Source organism: Monodon monoceros, unplaced genomic scaffold (genome assembly GCF_005190385.1).
Source record: "Monodon monoceros isolate NGI ecotype Baffin Bay Population unplaced genomic scaffold, NGI_Narwhal_1 Super_Scaffold_1, whole genome shotgun sequence".
Taxonomy (NCBI): domain Eukaryota; kingdom Metazoa; phylum Chordata; class Mammalia; order Artiodactyla; family Monodontidae; genus Monodon; species Monodon monoceros.
This window is the reverse complement of record NW_021703765.1, coordinates 39,345,846-39,365,971: the sequence shown is the minus strand read 5'-3', so window position 1 is coordinate 39,365,971 and position 20,126 is coordinate 39,345,846. Positions and strand designations below refer to the sequence as shown.

General features: G+C 35.7%; 1 protein-coding gene across 12 annotated transcripts in view; it reads right to left on the bottom strand.

The window, feature by feature from the left end:
• NOL4 (nucleolar protein 4) overlaps positions 1–20,126 on the bottom strand; it is a 395,149-nt gene that overhangs the window by 173,206 nt on the left and 201,817 nt on the right. For 11 of the 12 annotated variants that reach the window (XM_029226147.1, XM_029226084.1, XM_029226112.1 and 8 more), the window contains one exon: positions 10,267–10,550. In XM_029226147.1, coding sequence (XP_029081980.1) covers positions 10,267–10,550 — 284 coding nt within the window. Of the gene's footprint in view, positions 1–10,266; positions 10,551–14,881; positions 15,110–20,126 lie in introns of all 12 variants that reach the window. The other variant, XM_029226153.1, reaches the window with a different exon arrangement.

Below are 20,126 nucleotides of genomic sequence, written 5' to 3'. Positions count from 1 at the left end.
CCTTCCTTCCTTCCTTCCTTCCTTCCTTCCTTCCTTCCTTCCTTCCTCCCTCCCTCCCTCTCTCCCTCCCTCCCTCCCTCTCTCCCTCCCTCTTTCTCTTCCTTCCTTTTTTGCTACTTAATTTTACGAACGCTTCATTTATTGGTTTGGCCAAAAAGTTCATTCGGGGTTTTCTGTAACATCTGATGGAAAACCCCAAACAAACTTTTAGGCCAACCCAATATTTTGGCTATTAACCCTTTCTGATACATGGTTTGCAAAATCGGTCTCCCATTCGGCAGGATGCCTTTTCATTTTGTTGATTGTTTCTTTTGCTGTGCAGTAGCTTTTAGGTTTGATGTATCCCCATTTATTGATTTTTGATTTTGTTGTTTGTGCTTTTGGTGTCATATCCATTTGAGTCACGGTTTACTGTGAAATATTCAAATGAGAATCTCTGGCCCAGAGAGGTAAGACTGTATACATATTACCTGGAATAGGACATATTCATATTCCATTAATTCATATTAAGACCAGAGTCTGTTGCACAGTGGGGAGTTCAAGGAAGCCAAGATACAATGTGAGGAAACTGCTACTGCGAGAAAGTGGGTAGAATAAGATCAATACAAGATATTCCCACATCACTGTGTCTTTTCCCTTCAACAAACATTTTGTAGGGAGCAAGCCTCACACATGTAAATCACTTTAGTGTATGACCACACAATCCATCACCCACCATTTCGTCCTCATTCTTCATGGATCAACCTTCTAAAAGTTGAAAAAAGAAGAGATTTTTTTTCCTAGTTGAGGTAATCAAGGAAGGTGTTATGAAGGAAGGTGGCATTTGAATTGGACAAATTCCAACAGAGTCAGGAAAGATTTTAATAAGCAGCAGTTCCAAGATATCCTAGGATCTATTTCTATGAGTACATGTTATAAATTCCCAGAAATGGGTCCTAGAATAAATGCCTGTAAAATGTCTCTGGGAATGTATTATATATTCTAGAGTCCTGGAAAATAAGTGTAACTAAAACAAAATAAGGAAAAGGAGACAAAAAGAGGAAGAAAAGGAAAGTAGTACACACTAGTTGAAATAAATATGCTTCTTCAAATCATCAATCTGAGTAATTAGTAGGCTATTAAAAATGGATATTCAACTCCCCAAATAAATATTTATGAATTGAGAACATTTTTGCAAGATTTAGCTAAGCCTCAAATTCTGGAGTCAAAAACATTCACCACAGCAATTCCGTTTACTGTGCATTTATGTGAAAAATGAACACAACCTTATTTAATCTTCACAATTGCCTACAGGTTAAGTATTATTATGCGCATTTTACTGACGAAGTATCCAGGTTTAAAAAGTATAGACGCTCAAAGCCACAGAGCTGCAGTATTGCTTCCCGATCAGGGAACAACTGTGAACCATAAAATAGCAGCTAGGGGTCTCAGCATTAAGTCAGATTTGCTTTTGCTCATTTTCAGACCCTACCCCATGACCTCAACTTACACTGTAGTGGTTGAAATGTGAGCCAAATGATTTGGGGTTTAAATCCGAATTATAGAAATTCTTAGTATAGCCATATTTATAAATTCTTTGGGTCTTAGTTTTTCCATATGTGAAAAACTGGGAACGATAACTGAGCCTAACTCCACTGTGTTGTTATAAGGATTACATGAGTTAGTTCTTAGAAGAGTGCCTGGAAAATAGTAAGAACTCAATGAATGTTACCTGCAGTTATTATTCTTTGGGGCCAAGTTAATGACTTAATTCTCTTCTTTTTAACTCTGTTATCTGAGTTACCCTCTTGACCCCAGCTAACTCCAGGATCTCCATTTCAAAAATATTTTAAAAATACTAATAACGAGGCTACAGATATTTGCTCTTAGGGGGTATACTTTAAGACTCATCAAATATTTAATATTAATGAAAATCATAAGCTATTATATTGAGACAAATCAGAATGTACTGCTCTCTGTCTCTGGCATTAATTTTTCTTCTTTTCTTCTTTCCCCAAATTTGGGTCAACGGCAAGTGTTTCAAGGAATGCTGTTAATATCCATTATTTTGAGACATGTATAAATCACTGCAGGGTATTTCAACTACATTTCTTTCTCTTAGGGTTCCTCTACCATTCTCTCAAGACACCTACAGACCAAATTACATTTTTAACTATTTGATATTATTCCAACTGATAGAACATAAGTAAAACAGACAAACACACATACACTGATAAAACAAAATAAGAAAATATCCTCCAGAAACCTCAAAAAACACTGAACACAAAAACATACAAAATAAAACTCTTGTTTCTTTTTGAGCTATTGATGAACCATCAAATAAACACAAAAGGTAACAAGTGGTCCATTTTCTTTTTTTTGTACTTTGGTTAAAGATACAACCTATCATTCTAACCAGATTATTTATGAATGTATGGAATTGAAGGCTGAAGGATCAGTTGAGATTGTGTATTGACCCAACTGAACTCTTAAATGTTTAGAAAGGAACTCAAAATTGATATTTTGCTGCATATGGGAAATTAAAATCAACTTCACTTTGCATACTTCAGGATATAAATTATAAAAGTCCTTTGCCTTCTCCATTCTCCTGAGATAAGTGTGAAATGATCTAACATGGACTGAAACACGCATAGCAGGCACTCAAAAATGGTAGTTCTACCATCCATTTTTCTGTAGTAACTTATAAAGAATATAAGCATATATAACAGTAAGCAAGACAGCATAAGAATTCAAAAGGACACTGATTTGGGTGGTAGGAGTCAGTTGGGTTCATCTCAATTTCTTCAAATGCAAAATGAAGTGGTTCCTGATTTTAAAGATTGAATTTTTCTATAGTGTAAATAATTTTACAGTCTATGAGCAAAGCAAGCATTTTTTCACAAAAGCATTATATACTTTTCAATTTAGATTGCAAATACGATAGATAGTATAAAACCAATTTATACTGTATCATTCTTGTATATCTTTTGATTTACAAAATGTACTAAGAACAGAAGGACAAATATGTCCAATAACTAGCAGAACTGAAGTCCAGGCAACCTGTAAGAATAAAATACACTATATGTGTGTGTTTTATACGCTCTATAACACATATGTAAATATATAGGTATATATGTATGTGCATATATACATAAATATATCACATGAATACTATTTTAAATTGGTAGCTAATAAAACTTAAGCTTAAATTTTACCCTGGGGCTTTTTAAAGACCCACTCTAACTCAGCTCCTACCCATGTGTTTTTACATTCATGCACTAAAACAATAAATGGATATTTTGTAGACTTGCTTAGGTTTTCAACAGAGGCATCTGGTATATTATTTTCATTTTGTAAAATAAAGAAGAGCAAAAGAAGAGCAAAAAATATATATTCGTATAAGAAATGTCACTGCAAGTATTTGCCATTTATCAAGTAACTAACTGCTAATTGTACTAGATCTCTGCCTCTCTGAATTGTTTGCCCGTCATAGCCTCCATATGGGTCCATAAACATAACTGGTCTTACACAGCATCAGCCAATGTGGGTGTAGTGAAAAGCACATGGGTTTCAGATGACCTGGGTTCAATACTAAGCTCTACCGCTTAAGTAACTATTGATATATAGTTAATTTCAGTTAAATAGTATAACATCCACTAGAATCTATGCCCTTATGTTTCAATGAGACTGGTGATTACACATTCTCTCCTTATCAGATACAATGAATTGGTTTAAGTTAAAAATATGAAAGCTTTACAAAAGTGTTCATCATTATTAGAGTTGATATGGCATCCCAGTGTCATCATCCCTTTATCCTGTGGCTGTTAGTTTCTTTCACACACAATTCTGTCCATTTAACGTTCTAAATATTTCTTAAATCTCTGCTTTCATCTTCATCCCTACTACCACCTCACTAAGGCAGGACCTCATGCTCTGTTTACAGCCTCCTCCCTTTTTATGCCACTTAAAGCCATCTTGTAACAAAGATGCCACAATGATGAATCCCAAAACACAATCAGACCATGCTATATTCCTATCCAACATCCTAAAGTGATTCCCTGTAAACTACAAAGTGAAGTTCAAGCAATAAAAGGGCATTCATAGTCTACCCTAATCTTACACCTGAACTACTTTTCCAGACTCATCTCTCACCACTTCCACCCTCAACATTTCTAAACACTAACTTAATGCTCTTCTCATTAAGAATTCCCTTCTCCCCTTCACCAGGTGACTATCTCCTACTTAACTGTTACGAATTAACTTGAGGACTTTCCAAGGCATGGCTAAGAGGCCTAGAAGGCATTCTCACATACAAACTAATTTCCATGTTATAATACACCTATTTATTTACGTGTCAATCTTTCTGGCTAAAATGTGAGTTCTTAATGATGAAGACCTTTTTTTTCTTTGTCCTTCTAGCACCCAGGCTAATGCCTAGCACATATTAGGCACATTTGCTGAATATATATTGTTGTTTCTATCTGAACCACATCTGAGCCAAAAATCTTTACACAATACCAAGAAGCCAGAAATTGAAAATCATCAAATTAAAACAATAATAAGCTGGAATAGCCACATGACAAAGACAAAAATAATATTATTCCAAAAGTTAATCCACCATTCCTATGTTTCAAAGGCAATCTCATTACACCTAAATATTTCAAAGAGATATTTTGAAAAAATCAACTGCTTCCATTCATCATATCAAAATAAAATCACATAGCAATTATTAATGGTAATTGTGAGAAATATTTTATAAACTTTAATTTGAATGGTAATATCCATTTTGAAAAAAATTTAAAGGAAAGATTGAAAATGATGTCACATGGGCCACATTGAGGAAAAACATATTTTTAAGTGAAGTGGAGATTGAAGGGTCCTGGGAACTAAGCCAAAAACTAAATATGTAGCAACTACAGTGACACATTAACCCTCAAACAATAATTACCTTCCTACTGCAGTTATTACTTGAAAGATTATCCTTTCAGGGATTGATTCAGAATATTTTACCATATTAAGTAAAATGCAGCTGGGTCACAGATACTAAGAGAAAAAGAGAAAACCAAAAAGAAAAAAAACATCTATGATACATGTTTTTAAGTTACGTATTTCCCTCCATTAGAGTTCTAGGTTTGTTTCTGTTCTCATCTATTAATAATTTTGAACATATCTATACCCAGATTTGGGTTTTCTTGGCCTTTCTTTTTTCATATAACTAGTCCCTTAATGCTTCCTCCTGAGTCTTATTTTCCAAGCTCTTAATCAACATTTCCACTTTCTTCTGGGCTCTAATGTTACCAGTTGTCCTTTAAAAATGTGGCCATCTGCAAGTAGCAAATAAATAACTCCTAAACTCTTTTCATGCAATAGATTTCATCTTTAGATTGGTTAATATGATTCCCAGCTAGTCCAGTAAGTGACTTTGCATAATAATAAGCAATTTGTAAATGGCCTAGTCCAGTTCAGCTATTCTTTTTAAGCATTTCTATTCACTGTTAAGTTTTTAAAATGCTTTATAATCATTTTTGCTTGATATTCTTCATAATAAAATTGTGAAATAGGTCAATATGAAACTCACTGGAATCTAAGTTTCTCAGAGATACTACATAATTAGGTTTTTATATTTCTCCAAGGTAAAACAGAGGCTAGCCTCAAAAATATTGGAAGAAAGAATTGGTAATAGTGTCACTTTATAAATTTGCACAGAATTGATGAAACATTCCTAAGGACTTGAAAAGATAGCACTGAACAGATGAGTTTGCTAAACATTTACATGAAGGTCACCTGACAGCCTTGCGGCACTCTGCGTTTAGAGTTGGATTGCAAGAAGAATTCCTGAAGCAAAATTCCAGATACAGTCTCCTTCACAATAAAAATGATTCAGCTTTCCTACCCAGCCTCTACAACTAACATCAATCCAATTTCCCACTAACTCTGCTAATTCTTCCTCTGCCATGGGTTTTGAACCATACTCTAAGCCTTAACTCTCCTAAACATCCTCCAAGTTTAGACCTATGTCACTTCACCTAAGGATTACTCCATTTCACCACTTAACATCAAATTTGAAATGCCCTGTATTTTGGCTTCTAAAATATCCCCTATTCTTATGTGGCTGCCTTCATTTTCTTTTGGGGTTCTTTTTCCCCTACAAACTCCTTCTATGCCACTTGTTCCTGATGGGTTTACATTCTGCAGGATGATATATTTTGAGCTCCTCTCTCCTTAGTCTATGTAATTCTGAGGTGATCTTACCAACCACAACAGCTTCTAGCAGCACTTCTCTGAAATCTTTCAAATGTCTCTCTCTCCAACCTGGATGTTTCTTCTAAGCTGAAACATATGTCCCCAATACCTATTAAACATCTCTAATGGATACTGCCTAAATACCATAAACTTTATATGTCAAACCAGCTTCCTTCAAATGTTTCTCATTTTGAATCTTAGTAAATGTAATCACCATCCACTCAGGAAACCAGACCCTAAATCCTGGAGTCATACCAAAATGTTCTGTGCTTCATTTTCCACATTCAGTAAAACTTTATTTCTCTAAAATATTTGAGAAACTACTATGTACCAGATATTAAGCCATGTGCTAGACATACCACAGTGAGCAAGGTAGACATCATTCTTATAGAATTTACATCCTAATGGAATGTACAGAGGTAAAGAGGCCATTCATATGGTAGTCTATGTGAAAGACATTCCCAAGAGTTTGGCAATATACAGCCTATGGAGCTGTATATGGTAGTCCTGCAGACACAGTGTCAAAAGAACAAAAGTATCATGTTCGTTATTACCTTTTTTACTATGCCTCTGCATTATAATTTTCCTGGACTGCCACAATAACTCTCTAACCATTTTCTGTCTTTTTTCCTAGTCCCTATTGTATTCATCCACTACAACACTGCCAGAATAATCTTTCTAAAATTCCAAGCTGACCATAACCTTATCATGCTAAACACCAGCTATAGGGTACAATCCAAAGTCCTTAAACCGGCCTACAAAGCCTTCATGATAGAGCCTCTTTATCCTCCATTCCTCCACACGTTCTCCACTGCGGCCATGCTAAGCTCCTTGCCAATCTCCATGCTCAGAGTACTCTCTCACTGTTCTAGGCCTCGAAACATGCTCTACCATAAATAATCCTCCCCATCTGAATCACTTCTTGCCCTTCACACTTATCCCTGGCATCAATCTCTATAAAGTCTTCCTTAAGATTCATCATGGTCCTATGGGTGTCCCAACTCTGCTCTCTCATGTCACCCTGCCATATGCCCAACATATTACTTATGGAATCAGATTATAATTACAAGTTTGCTTCTCTTTCCTGATAGACAATACGTTTTTGAGAGTCAGCGACCCTGCTTTGCTCATTTTCATATTTTTGCTTCCTCTAACAGTGCCTTGCATGTAGGAGTTCCTCGATAAATAGTTGGTGAATAAATTAATTGGTGGCAAATAGTCTACCTTGCATAATGATATTGGGTTTTTCCTCATATACCATGTTATGAAGTCATACCTATCTCGGAATGGACAGTAGTTTCCTAGTGTAGGAGGCCACTCACCCTTCCTGTCTCCATTCCAGGTCCTTCACAGTGTCTAATAAGAGAATCCTTCTGAAAAATGGCAGTCTTACAATTTCTTCAAAGTACAAGACTCACTTCCTGAAGGAAGCCCTCTTCATTACTTCAATAGAAATAGTATATTCTTATTCAGAACCCTCCATGTTTTAACACAGGAATAGATATTTGCCTACTTTTTTGCTAAGAAACTTTTCTATGTATATATGTAATAGGGAAGAACAAATCTGACTCCATACGGGATCTGTTTATTTTACTTTAACCTTCCTGTTCTATTGTTTTTGCTACAAGTTAAAAATGTTGCCTACAGCCTGAAATATACAGGATAGCCCATTCTCAAGGCTCTGAGAATGTTTAAAGGTATAACACTTCTCCATTCATATAGAGATAAGAAGTTGCAGAACAGAGAATAACATTTATGGCTGGACCTGCCTGGACAGCTACAAGAACAAAGGATTCCCACACCAAGAAGTCTGCACCGACCAACCATACACCCTCCCCTTTTAGTACAAAAGAAGTCTGAATTCTAACTTGGACAACATGGTTCTTTGGGACACTAATCCACCATCTTCTTGGTCTGCTGGCTTTCTGAACAAAGTCGCTATTCCTTACCCCAATACCTCAACTTATTGGACTGTCGTGCGGTGAGCAGTACGAGATTGCACTTGGTAACGTATGTACTCTCTTTACCATGACTGTATTAAGAGCCATATGAATAAAGACTCTTCTGTCTTTGAGTTGTCTCTATTATCTACCCATTGCTGTAAGTGTGACAGGTATTTTTTTTTTTTTTGTGGTACGCGGGCCTCTCACTGTTGTGGCCTCTCCCATTGCGGAGCACAGGCTCCAGACGTGCAGGCTCAGCAGCCATGGCTCACGGGCCCAGCCGCTCCACGGCATGTGGGATCCTCCCGGACCGGGGCACGAACCCGTGTCCCCTGCATCGGCAGGCAGACTCTCAACCACTGCACCACCAGGGAAGCCCGTGACAGGTATTTAATATATCCTTTTTGAAAAAATTCCCTCTGGATTCTGGTCCCAACATGCTGCCACAACTATTCTTACAAATTCAATTATTTTCTATTTCATCTGATTTGATTTCTTAGCAGTGTCTATCAAAGCTGACTGCTCTCTTTCTTGAAAGATGGACTTTGCTTAGCTTTCCTACACTATGCCCTTCTGATTTGTCTTTTGTCTCTCTGGCTACTTCTCAGTCAGCTATGGAAGCTGTTCTTTAACCGAACCATTAAACCTTCTTCCTCAGAGGTGCCTCCTTCTCCCCCGGGTCCACTTCCCATCTTACTCTTCACAGCTCAGTCAATCTGTGCTTTTATAGCCTCATTTTGAAAGAGGTAGGAAAGTAACTTCATTCCATCTAATGTATGGAAGAATGTGTTTTAATGAGCATAGCTCCTATGGTAATATTGAACAGTGGGGGAAAGAAGAGAGCAAACCACTGGATGATTTTAGAAAAAAATTTCTGCAGATATATAGCATTAAAAGGACATTTTGTGATTAAGTTTTATAAAGACAGGGTTGTGTGGAGGGCAGGGAAACTTAAGGGTTGTTTTGTTCTGTAAAATGTTGTTAACTTAAGGTGTTGTTTTGTTCTGTAACATGGTGATTCAGATCATGTTAGTGAATATAAAATCACCTGTGTTTGTATGATCTGGCTTTAAACCACCAAAGAGAGTACTGTGCATTTACCACTGCAAAAGTTGTAACAGCCTTCCTCAGTAACTTACTTAAAAGAGGATAAAACAACACACCGTCAGGCAAAGCAATCGGATTTAAATAGAGCCAATTTAGAAAGCATAGTGCTTTAGTAAATTCAGAAATTAATCCAGATTAAGACATTTTGCTTTCAGGATCTATTTCAAAAGACCAATTCTACAGCTCTAACTTAGAAGTGCGAGCAGTGGAGGGAGTCAAAATATATACGCTATAAAAATCCTCATGCGTTCAAAAGCATACCTTCAAAAATTTTAGAGCAAAGTCATCAGCATGAATTATTTCAAAATGATAGAAATATGGCTTATGTTTTTAAAGAATAAATCCATTGGGAATGGGGAAGATTGTAATTTATTCTGATATAAAGAATCTAGAAATTTAGATAATATATCTGAAACACATTTCTGTCTTTTGTATAACGCAGTTTATGTTAAATTGTTTGTTCAAGGAGTTATTTAATCTATATGTTTCATCCAGAAAACTGACACATTTCTCCTATGCACATGAAGTAAGTTACTGACTGAAGTCCACAGGTCTCTAAAGCAGACTTAAGAATTTAATTGAAATTTTATTGCCACATACGCCTATCCAATCAAGGAGAAACTAGTGATTTTTTATAGTTCAGAATTGTGTTCTGAGAGCTAAACTTTCACATCTGAGTTCAACAAACTCCCAAAGACAAGATGCATAAGATTATATAAGTGAGACACATTAAATCAAGTGATTCCATATAGAAAAACCCACCACTTTGCCTAAGAGAGGATGCATTTTGTTCACTGTTATTCCTGAAATTTATTCTGTTTATATACCATGAACACACAGTATCTATGATTATAAATTTCTTGGTAACCCATTGTTGGGATTTGTTTAAAATATTTTTAGTGACGATAATCTTTATCTCTTGTATGAATAAGTATTTCTTTGTGACCTTCATGACCAACTTAAAAGTTCTTTGAAAATCGTAACATGACCTTACCTTGCTTCCATTTTCTCTCGCTTCTTGTTCCATCTTGAGGTCAGAAATTAGCAGATTCTTATATTTGTTTTTTCCATTACTGCTGTGGTCATCTATTCTGTATTCTGAAGTCAGCTGTGCTGAGAGGGGACTGTCACTCAGGTTCAGTGGCTGCTCGTCCGGCTCCAGCCCAGTTTTGCCATCACCATTAGAGTCGCCCATCTCCCTGCAGTGTGTTCCCCCTGAAGCAATTGAACTATGCCCCAGAGTCTCATTGCCATTAAAGCTCTCGGCAGCAGAATCATCTGTTGGAAAGAAAAATTTATATTTTGATTTTATTGATATGCTAATCAGTTTCTACTTCAACTAGCATTTTTTTTTTTGGTACAAGAAATAAAAGGAAAATTTATAATGATAACAGGATAAATGTATCAAGAGGTATAACAATATTCATAAACAATACCCCTAAAAATTTGCTATGAATTTGATTGGGATTGAGAACTTACAGCTTGACAATATTGAATCTTCCTAGTCATGAACATGGAAGATGTCTCTATTTACTTAGTTCTTCTTTGATTTTGTTCATCAGAGTTTTGTAGTGTTCCTCATACATATCTCATACATATTTTGTTAAATTTATACCTAAATATTTCATTTTGGCATGCTAATGTAAATGATACTGTGGGTTTTGTTTTTTGTTTTTTGTTTTAAACATCTTTATTGGAGTATAATTGCTTTACAATGGTGTTAGTTTCTGCTTTATAACAAAGTGAATCAGTTATACATACACATATGTCCCCATATCTCTTCCCTCTTGCGTCTCCCTCCCTCCCACCCTCCCTATCTCACCCCCGTAGGTGTTCACAAAGCACTGAGCTGATCTCCCTGTGCTATGTGGCTGCTTCCCACTATCTATTTATTTTACGTTTGGTAGTGTGTATATGTCCATGCCACTCTCTCACGTTGTCCCAGCTTACCCTTCCCCCTCCCCATATCCTCAAGTCCATTCTCTAGAGAATAGACTCAACTAGCATTTATTGAGCTCCAATTGTGTGCTTGGCATTGTGCTACCTAATTTTACATATAATGTGTAGTTTATCCTTAGCAATAAACTTTTGAAGTAGCCATTATTACTTTTAATCTAGTAGGCAAATTTAGGCATAAGAAGTGAAGTAAAATAATTAGAAGATAAAATAATAAGATGAAACAAAGAAAACAGTTCAATCTCAAATGCAATCTCAGAGAAAAGTAAATTAAAAAAAAGAAAGCGAGAACAAGATATTTGCCAATTATCTTGCAAGTAGTTTTTGTTTTTCCAGGGAGAACAACCAGATTTGGTGAAAATTCTCTGATGAAAGCATCTTCCACCTTGCTAGTGGGGTATATATTGGTACAAGCTATGGGTGTTTAATATGCATCTGAAACATTAAAAGTGCTCAGAAACTTTGCTCCAGTCATTACGAAGACTAGTAAGCCTAAGGAATTTAATCATTGCATGCATCTCTGTGCAGGTAAAAAGACAGTTAAATCAGTGTTGTTTATAATACAAGATTTAGAAATGATATAAATTATCAAAAATAAAAATTTGGCTTAACATATGTTGGAACGTTTAGATTATGGAATTAATCAATATTCTATTTTAAATACACAAGAAAATGTGAGTCATGAGGCACTGACTGGAAAAAACTAGCTACAGAAAGGTGTGGTCAATATGATCCCGATTTCGTAAAAAGAAAACACATAAACACAAGAACAAAAAGACTGAAAAGTTGTAGTCCAAAACATTAATACTGATGTCCTCTTAACAGTGTGGCACTGGATTTTGTAATATTCTCTATTAACTACTCTATGTATAATTTATAATGTATTATAAAATGTATCATTTATAATATACAATTAAATGTATATATAATTTTTCTATAACAAAAATGGAAAAACTGTAGAAAAAAGGGAAAAAGGAGAAGAAGCAGAATTAGGAAAACTTTTCTGGCTTTAAAATACATAATAAGCTTGTTTAGAAGAAAATATATCAATAACAGTGTACTCAGAGTGAGAAATAAAATTTACATAAAAAATAAAATTCTGTTTCTCTTAATTTCCTCTTTACATTTATGATAAGAATTTACTATTAATTTTAAAGGATTATGATGGACAAAAGTATTAAACTGTTTCCTTTAGGGCAGGGCTATTGATGAAACCATGTAAATTTCAGTGAGCAAAAGTAATAATATTCAGTGATTTTTTGTGACTTTTTTGTTTGATTTCTGCTATTCTCAAATATGCTTTCCTTTTGTAAGGTGTAATGAAATATTTGATGCCTTCTAATCAATTAAATTCACAGAAATAATGTTTACCTTCTGAAGGAGTAGTACAGCTCACTTCTTCATTCATTTATTCAACAAACATTTACTGAGTGCCTATTTTTGGCCAAAAGGGGGTTAAATATTTGGCCAATAGAGACCCCTGCAGCTTCAATGAGTCAATGAGTTCACAGATAATTTAAAGAGACAGAAAAATAAACATTCAACTAAACTACAGAGTAAAAAAGGAACAAAGAATCCAGAACAAGGGATAAAGGCATCAGAGAAGGTTTCTATAGAAGGTGGCTGAATTCCAAAGCTTTAACCAGGTGAAGAGTTGCGGAAGAGCATTCCGCACCTAGACATCAACAGGTGCAAAGTCACAGAGGCAAGAACATGCAGGGCACATGAGGAATAAGAGTAGAGAGCTGAGTGCAAAAGAGAGACAGAAGAAAGGAAGACCTAAAAAGGGAGGAAGATAAGTGTTTTGTGTATCAGAGAGCTTGGATTTTACCTTGAGTGTCAACAGAAGTAATTTTAATTTACTGTGGGAAGTGATGTGAAAAAAATATGCTTCAAAGAGATGACTCTGTCTTGGATGAGAATAGTATGAAGGTGACAAAATGGAAGTTGGGGAGACCAGTGAGGAGATGTAGAAGCCATCTAAGTCAGCATTGCTGAAAGCTCAAACTAAAACAGCAGCAGTACAGAATAAGAGTGGATGACTAAAAAAAAATCTTAAGAATGGAAAAGAAATCAAAAACAAACTTATGGTTACCAAAGGGGAAACGTAGGGAGGAGGGATAAGTCAGGAGACTGGGATTAACATACACACTCTACTATATATAAAATAGGTAACCAACAAGGACCTACTGTACAGCACAGGGAACTCTACTTAATATTCTGTAATAACCTAAATGGGAAAAGAATCTGAAAAAAATGAATATATGTATATGTATAACTGAAACACTTTGCTGTACACCTGAAACTAACACAACCTTGTAAATCAACTATACTCCAATAAAAATGAAAAAAAAAAAAGAACAGTTAAGATTGGTAATAGATAGACAAGGGTCCAGAACAAAGCCCAGGTTCCTTGCTCCAGTAAAAAAATGAAAACAAAGGGCATTCAGTGTCCTTATCAGCAAAATAGTATTTTTAAACAATTTTCAGAACCTATTTTGTGAGAAAATTAAAACGTGTTCACAGCGCAAGATTCTACTTTTTAAATTACTCTGTTTATGTACCCGTTCAAGAAAAGACCTCATTTGGAGAGAAGACAAGAGAATTTAGGAAACTGGCCATAAGAAATACGACGTAGCAGTTTCCATGGCTATTAATTTGAGAAACTGATAACATTCTTTTAACAAGGAAGTATCAAGGTTTGAAAAACAAAATTAGGGGAATAACGTATAAGTAATTTGGAATTTTATGGACGTTCTTTTATGCTAAGTCATATGGTTATGCTAAAGTATGAAAGGTCATTTCTGAATATTTCTTTCCAAGAAAATCCAAAGAAGAGTATAATGGACACATTCAAGTCCAATTATTTAATTCATGAAGAAAACTGTGATTTAACATTTGTGAACTAGAATCCTTTAAAAAATAATAAAAGTTTCATGTAAGAAAAGTTTATCAATATGTTAAAAAATATAACGCTAAAGATACATTTAAAAACTAAATCTACATTAGCATGAAACAAATCCAATGTCAATTATAGTTAAAAATTAAACAAGCTATATCTGTTTCTTTAATCTGATATCATCATACATATTAGTAAATAGTATACCGTTTATTCATTTTTCAGGTAAGAGAAACATCATTTATCAGGAGAGTCTTTAATAAAAGTCATGTATTTATAATTTTTGTATAAAGAATAAACAATAAAGGAGAAAATATTTTTAGACGGAGTGGTTCACTCCAGATGTTACCAAGGTAACTAAATTCAACAGCTTTACATATTTCATTCCTGAGTAAATCAGTACGTTTCATGAAGAACAAATTAATTATTCACTCATTTGAAACAAATACATATCCACATATTTTATCTTGTAAATGGTAAAAGAACTGATAATCTCACGTGCCACTGTTTCATAAATCAAAATTTAAAACAAAGTTTTTGACGTCTGTTTTAGAAAAATATAAAGAGGTGAGCAGGCACTGAGGATACCGTAATGATTTTTTATTGTCTAGCTTCGTAAAACCACGTTAATGGCTTTTATTCTCTCTTCCTTAAAGATACTTTTTCAGAATTATAAACCACAAATCTAAGACTCCTGTTTATCATAACAATTCACATCAGTTTACTGCTTTACATGGGAAATCTGCTTCCTTACCCAACAGAGTTTGCTCCATCCTGAGTGGCTGCTGGCATATGGGTACCGGGCTGCTACACATGTAGTGTTTAGATCTGTAGATATGACCTTTAGGTTCACAGGCCCTGATCGATGGTGTTTCTCTCAAATTTCAGCCTGGGTACCATAGAATTGGAACCAAAAACTCTGTACTTGAGTCCCAAGGAAAAACAGCACCTGGAGCTTTGGAAATTAAGGTGCCCAGTGTACCTAGCAACAGAGGAGAATGTGAAATATGATGACAGGTAGTGTGGAATCTAGTGACATCAGGAGGGCAGTTGAATATTTGGGTTGTGTTTGTGCTGAGGTTAGTTTTGATGGGATGAATTTAGTGTTGCCAAGGGGGCTGTCCAAGTGAGCTTGGCTCTTGTCTATCACACTAACCATGAGTGGCAGCCTATTTGTTTACTTCTTTCTCCTTCCCTACTCCCCATTCCCTCCACCAATTAGTACAGACCCTAGAAATACCGTTTGTTTAAATTATTCCTAACATCCCCACCAGCATTTTGTGTGAAGTCGTTTCATCAGCACCAGAGTCAGTGGTCAGTCCTCCTTATATAAAAAGAATTAACCTATAACAGTGTGTGGTGTATGTATATTTAAGTGTATCTATTAATATACACAATATGTATATCCATCTTTCTCTCTCTATGTATACATACATATATCTATTTTCTCTATATATGTATGCATGTATATGTATATCTCTATTTCTGTGTATAAATATATGTGATATATATTTGAAATCTCCCAAAGCACCTGACCTACTTTTGTACTCACTTTCAGTAGCTCTTCGTTATGGCCTTTAGGCCAAGTGCCTTGGGAAAAATGAATAGGAAAAATATATATATCATCTTCGTTTTAAGATTAATACTTGGACATTTTATCCTAAAATGCAGGTCAGATGCTTATAAGGTCCAAAAAACGATTTATTGTTTGCCCCAAAATGCAACATAGTCTCCCATCTCTAGTCCTTTGACTACATTTTGAAGTCAAAACATTCAGACTAAGGAGAAGTTTACTGATGCAGATAAAGTCATACGTGTGTTACATATGCATGCATGACTACTGCTGAAAGGTTATAGGACATTGATTTTAAAATGATCAAACCAATACTGAGAGTAAGAAAGTAACAAGGAGATTCAGTTTTCCAGTAAATTAATTATACGGAAGGGTGTTATCTTTGTTTGGGAGCTCTTAATTCAGCCCTTGCCATTGGAAGAATGGGCTCTAATTAAAGGAGCAGGATAGTGATGGCACTGAGATAAGCTACGGATTCCAAAGCATACAACTTAAGCTCAGCACAATAATTAAATAAGACTAATTCTGATCTACCAATGAGGAAATAATATATATTCTTTATATTACTTTCTTTACAAATTTTAACCAAATACCTATTATGTGCTAGACACTCTTCTTGAGATTGTGAGTTCATAGAGACTCCACATGGAATTTGTTCTTAGACTATAACAAAAGAATTACAATGCAAGGCAGAAAACAGTATCTATCCTACATGAGCTTCATATAAGGCACAATGAATAAACTAGGTTCTTAGGAGAAAGAAAAGTTGCCTGTACATCGCTGGGGATGAGGAAGATATCAGAGAAGGCAGGTTACAAGAGGTGCAATTTGAAAGAGGTGAGATATATGATGGTGATGGTGGAGGTTATTCTACTTCAGAGAGTATAAAAGAAAAAGAAACACAGGCAGGAAAGAGCTGGAAGAGGACAGGGAATTGAGTATATTCTACAATTCTACATACTAAGACAGGAAACTGTATATTTCAGTAAAGTTGTGGACCTTTTACTCTATATTCCTTTTTTTGGATCACATAAAATCATTAACGGTTCGTTCTCCCAGGGTAGGTACTTGGAGAAGCCTACTGACTATGTGAGGCTAGTCTATTAAAGTCTATCTCTGTTCCCACCTCAGAGCCACTGTCAACTGACTGATAACAAAGCATTCTCCCAGTTCTAAGAGGACCTATTTTTTGAAATGGCTATTAATGTAATAACTTATGAATGGTTTCTTAATTGTCTAAATAAGTTATAAACTACTATTTTCATGCTTACCATTAGCTTGGTTAGGGTTTCAAAGAACTAGACATTTTATAGAAAATGATAGGCATTAACATTTTTAATGATTACAATGTAATTTGAAAATATCTCTTATTTTGCTGATGAAGTCGCAGTTACTGTGAATACTGTGTTTTACTGACTACATTTATAATACAATAAAATGTTAACTTTCAGTTAGAGGTAAGTGAAAATTATATAGGTATGGATGTATATGTATACATATATATATGTGTGTATATATAGAGTGCTTTATACAAAGTTGATGTCATTTATATAAATTTGATAATAAGACAAATGATGTCATAGATAGCAAAATGAACTAATGCAGCTGAATAAGACATTCATATAGTATTATCAACTCATTCAAGAAGTTATTTACTGCTATAACTTAAAACCAAAACAATTGGTACTGTGGGTCTTTTATGTTCTGTCTCATACAACAAGCAGTATATATGATGATAAAATATCATTAAATTTAAAGTAAATCTAAGACAATTATAATATAGAAGTTCAATGTTTTCCATGAAAACTGACAGCTAACCACTGGAGAGAAATGCTCAAGAAAATACATTAAATGGGCAATAGAGGGGCTTCCCTGGTGGCGCAGTGGTTGAGAGTCCGCCTGCCGATGCAGGGGACACGGGTTCGTGCCCCAGTCTGGGAAGATCCCACATGCCGCGGAGCGGCTGGGCCTGTGAGCCATGGCCGCTGAGCCTGTGTGTCCGGAGCCTGTGTGTGCTCAGTAACAGGAGAGGCCACAGCAGTGGGAGGCCCGCGTACCGCAAAAATAAATAAATAAATAAATAGGCAATAGAAACAAGAAACAATGTCATGTAGTATTATAATAAAGCCATTCTATTAGAAAGTGATTTGAAAATTTATAAAAGGAGCCACTCAGGGCTTTACCATGAATTATCTTAAACTGAAAACTAAGTTAAATGAAAAAAAGGTGACAGATTTGGGCTAAGTGATTCTGAAAAGAAATATTCTAATTAAAGCTAAAATTAATGCAATCCAAAAGGAGTTTCCCCTAATCTGGCATTTAGACAAACAACAACTCAGGAGGGTTTTTTTGCCTTGCCAGTAATAAGTCAGGAAATACTTTATCCTGAAAAGCTGAAAAGCAATGAAAAAAAAAAAAAGAAAAAGAAGACCAACTATAACAAGCTTACTATTTGAAGCAAGTGTCATGGAGCTGGATAGGACTTTGGCTATCTTCAAATTTATCCTTACAGCAAGCACTGTCGGGTCTTTCTACCTCACAGAAGCTCCCCTCTCTGGGAAGTGCCCCTGGCTCACAGTGATAAGACATAAGTAGCCATACTTCTATTTTGTCTGTTAAGCTTTTTGGATCCGATTCCTTCACTAACTTGAACAAATCAGCCATTAGTCTGCCTAATGCATCCTTCTGAGTTCCTGTCCACCAGGTCACAACAAGCCATTTGCTTTCACTCACTGCCATGTCCCAGGATCATATTAATTCTCCAGTTCTGTACCACAATCTAGTTCACAGGGGACTTTAACTGCCAAACCAAATCCTACTAGAAACCACCACAGTTCTACATATGATGAAACCATACTCAAATTTCTGGGGAGCAAAAATGGTATAGCCATGTCTGCCTTGGTAAGACATGATGATAAGGGATGGATGATAACTCTAAAATACAAGGGCCTGCATTCTCGATGAGGGGGAATCTAGTGTTCTAGAGCATAACTATATGCTATACACCCACTCCAAAGTGAAGGATATGTTGTTAAAACTTGACTTCTTTACCAATAAGAAGGCGGCACATCACCTAGTAGGTTTCGTCTGAAAGGGGATTTTCCACTTGGCCTTCATGAAGACAAAATGAATCAGGTATCTGTAGCAGACCGGGATTGCGTATGGAGCCGGCGGTAATCCCTAACAGGAGAATTTTTGTCAGGACAACCAAGGTTTTAGTGTAAGGCAATGTATTTTTCCTTGAGTGACTTTGCCTTTTGATAAGAGCTCCTAACTCTTTTCCAGTTGGACATCATGAACTGAGCACACTTGGTCCACTAAACATTGTATTTAGGCATGCTCAGTAGTCCTTCCTCATCAGGTAGAAGTGCAATATATAGAAATGAGTCTGTTCAGCCCCAGCGGCGTGTGAGCAGGTTGCTGAAAACTGTCACACAATAGTTGTTTCTTACATCTCTGCCTAAGTGTCTTAAAAGAAGTTCTTTATAAAATCTGAGAACGAAAAATGTCAGCCTGGTTTCCATAACTCTGTGAAACACTGCAAAGGTACAGTCCTTTCATGGAGAGACCCAAATATAGAAGAAAATCCACTAAATGGGCAAGACTTTGAGCAGTAAGTCTAGTTGTATATTCTCCTTAGAACAAAGATAATCTACAGTTATTTTTTACACCATTTCTTTGGCAGCAGCCAAATGGTATAGAGACGTGAAAAAGAACAGTTTGGAGTATTTTTAAAGAGAAGTTGGAGGAAGGATGATATTTGACAGATCTTTCACAATAGGCTAAGGGCTTAAAATGTTCATATCCATGTTAATTTCCAACAAAACCCCACTAGCATAGGAGTTGAACTTCACAATCAAGTGTACAGAGTGACTTTTCCTGTGGACATCAATCATCCTACCTGCCAAACCTAGGTTTGCTCAGGGGATCATGAATTGCGTGGCAATTAAAGTGGGGGTGGAGGATACACATGGGCAGGCACTGGGGGCTTCCGTCACCATGTTGATCTGAGTACCCAGTTTGCCAACAAAGTACCCAATCTTAAGATCTTGATAAAGTACAAAAATCTGAGAAGCTTGCTAACTTCTCTGTGGCAGAGCACTTGTATTTGATGCCTTTAATTAGAGGGGATAGTTACTTGTCCTCAGTAGATGGACACTTACTTTTACTTGGTCCTGTATTTCTTGCCCATTCTTTCTCTAACACAACTATATATGAACCTCAGAATGTTTTATATGCTACCTTTTATCCCCCCACACATTAAATTTAATCAATGAAATCACATCGCAGTAAAAGAAATGAAGCAACTGGAAGATTTCCCTTGGAGTCATTGCTCTTTTTACCTACTCCATCCCTAACAAATTACAGACCTTAAAAAATAATGGAAAAAATAGTGGAATGAACTATTAAAAACTTTAAAAAATAG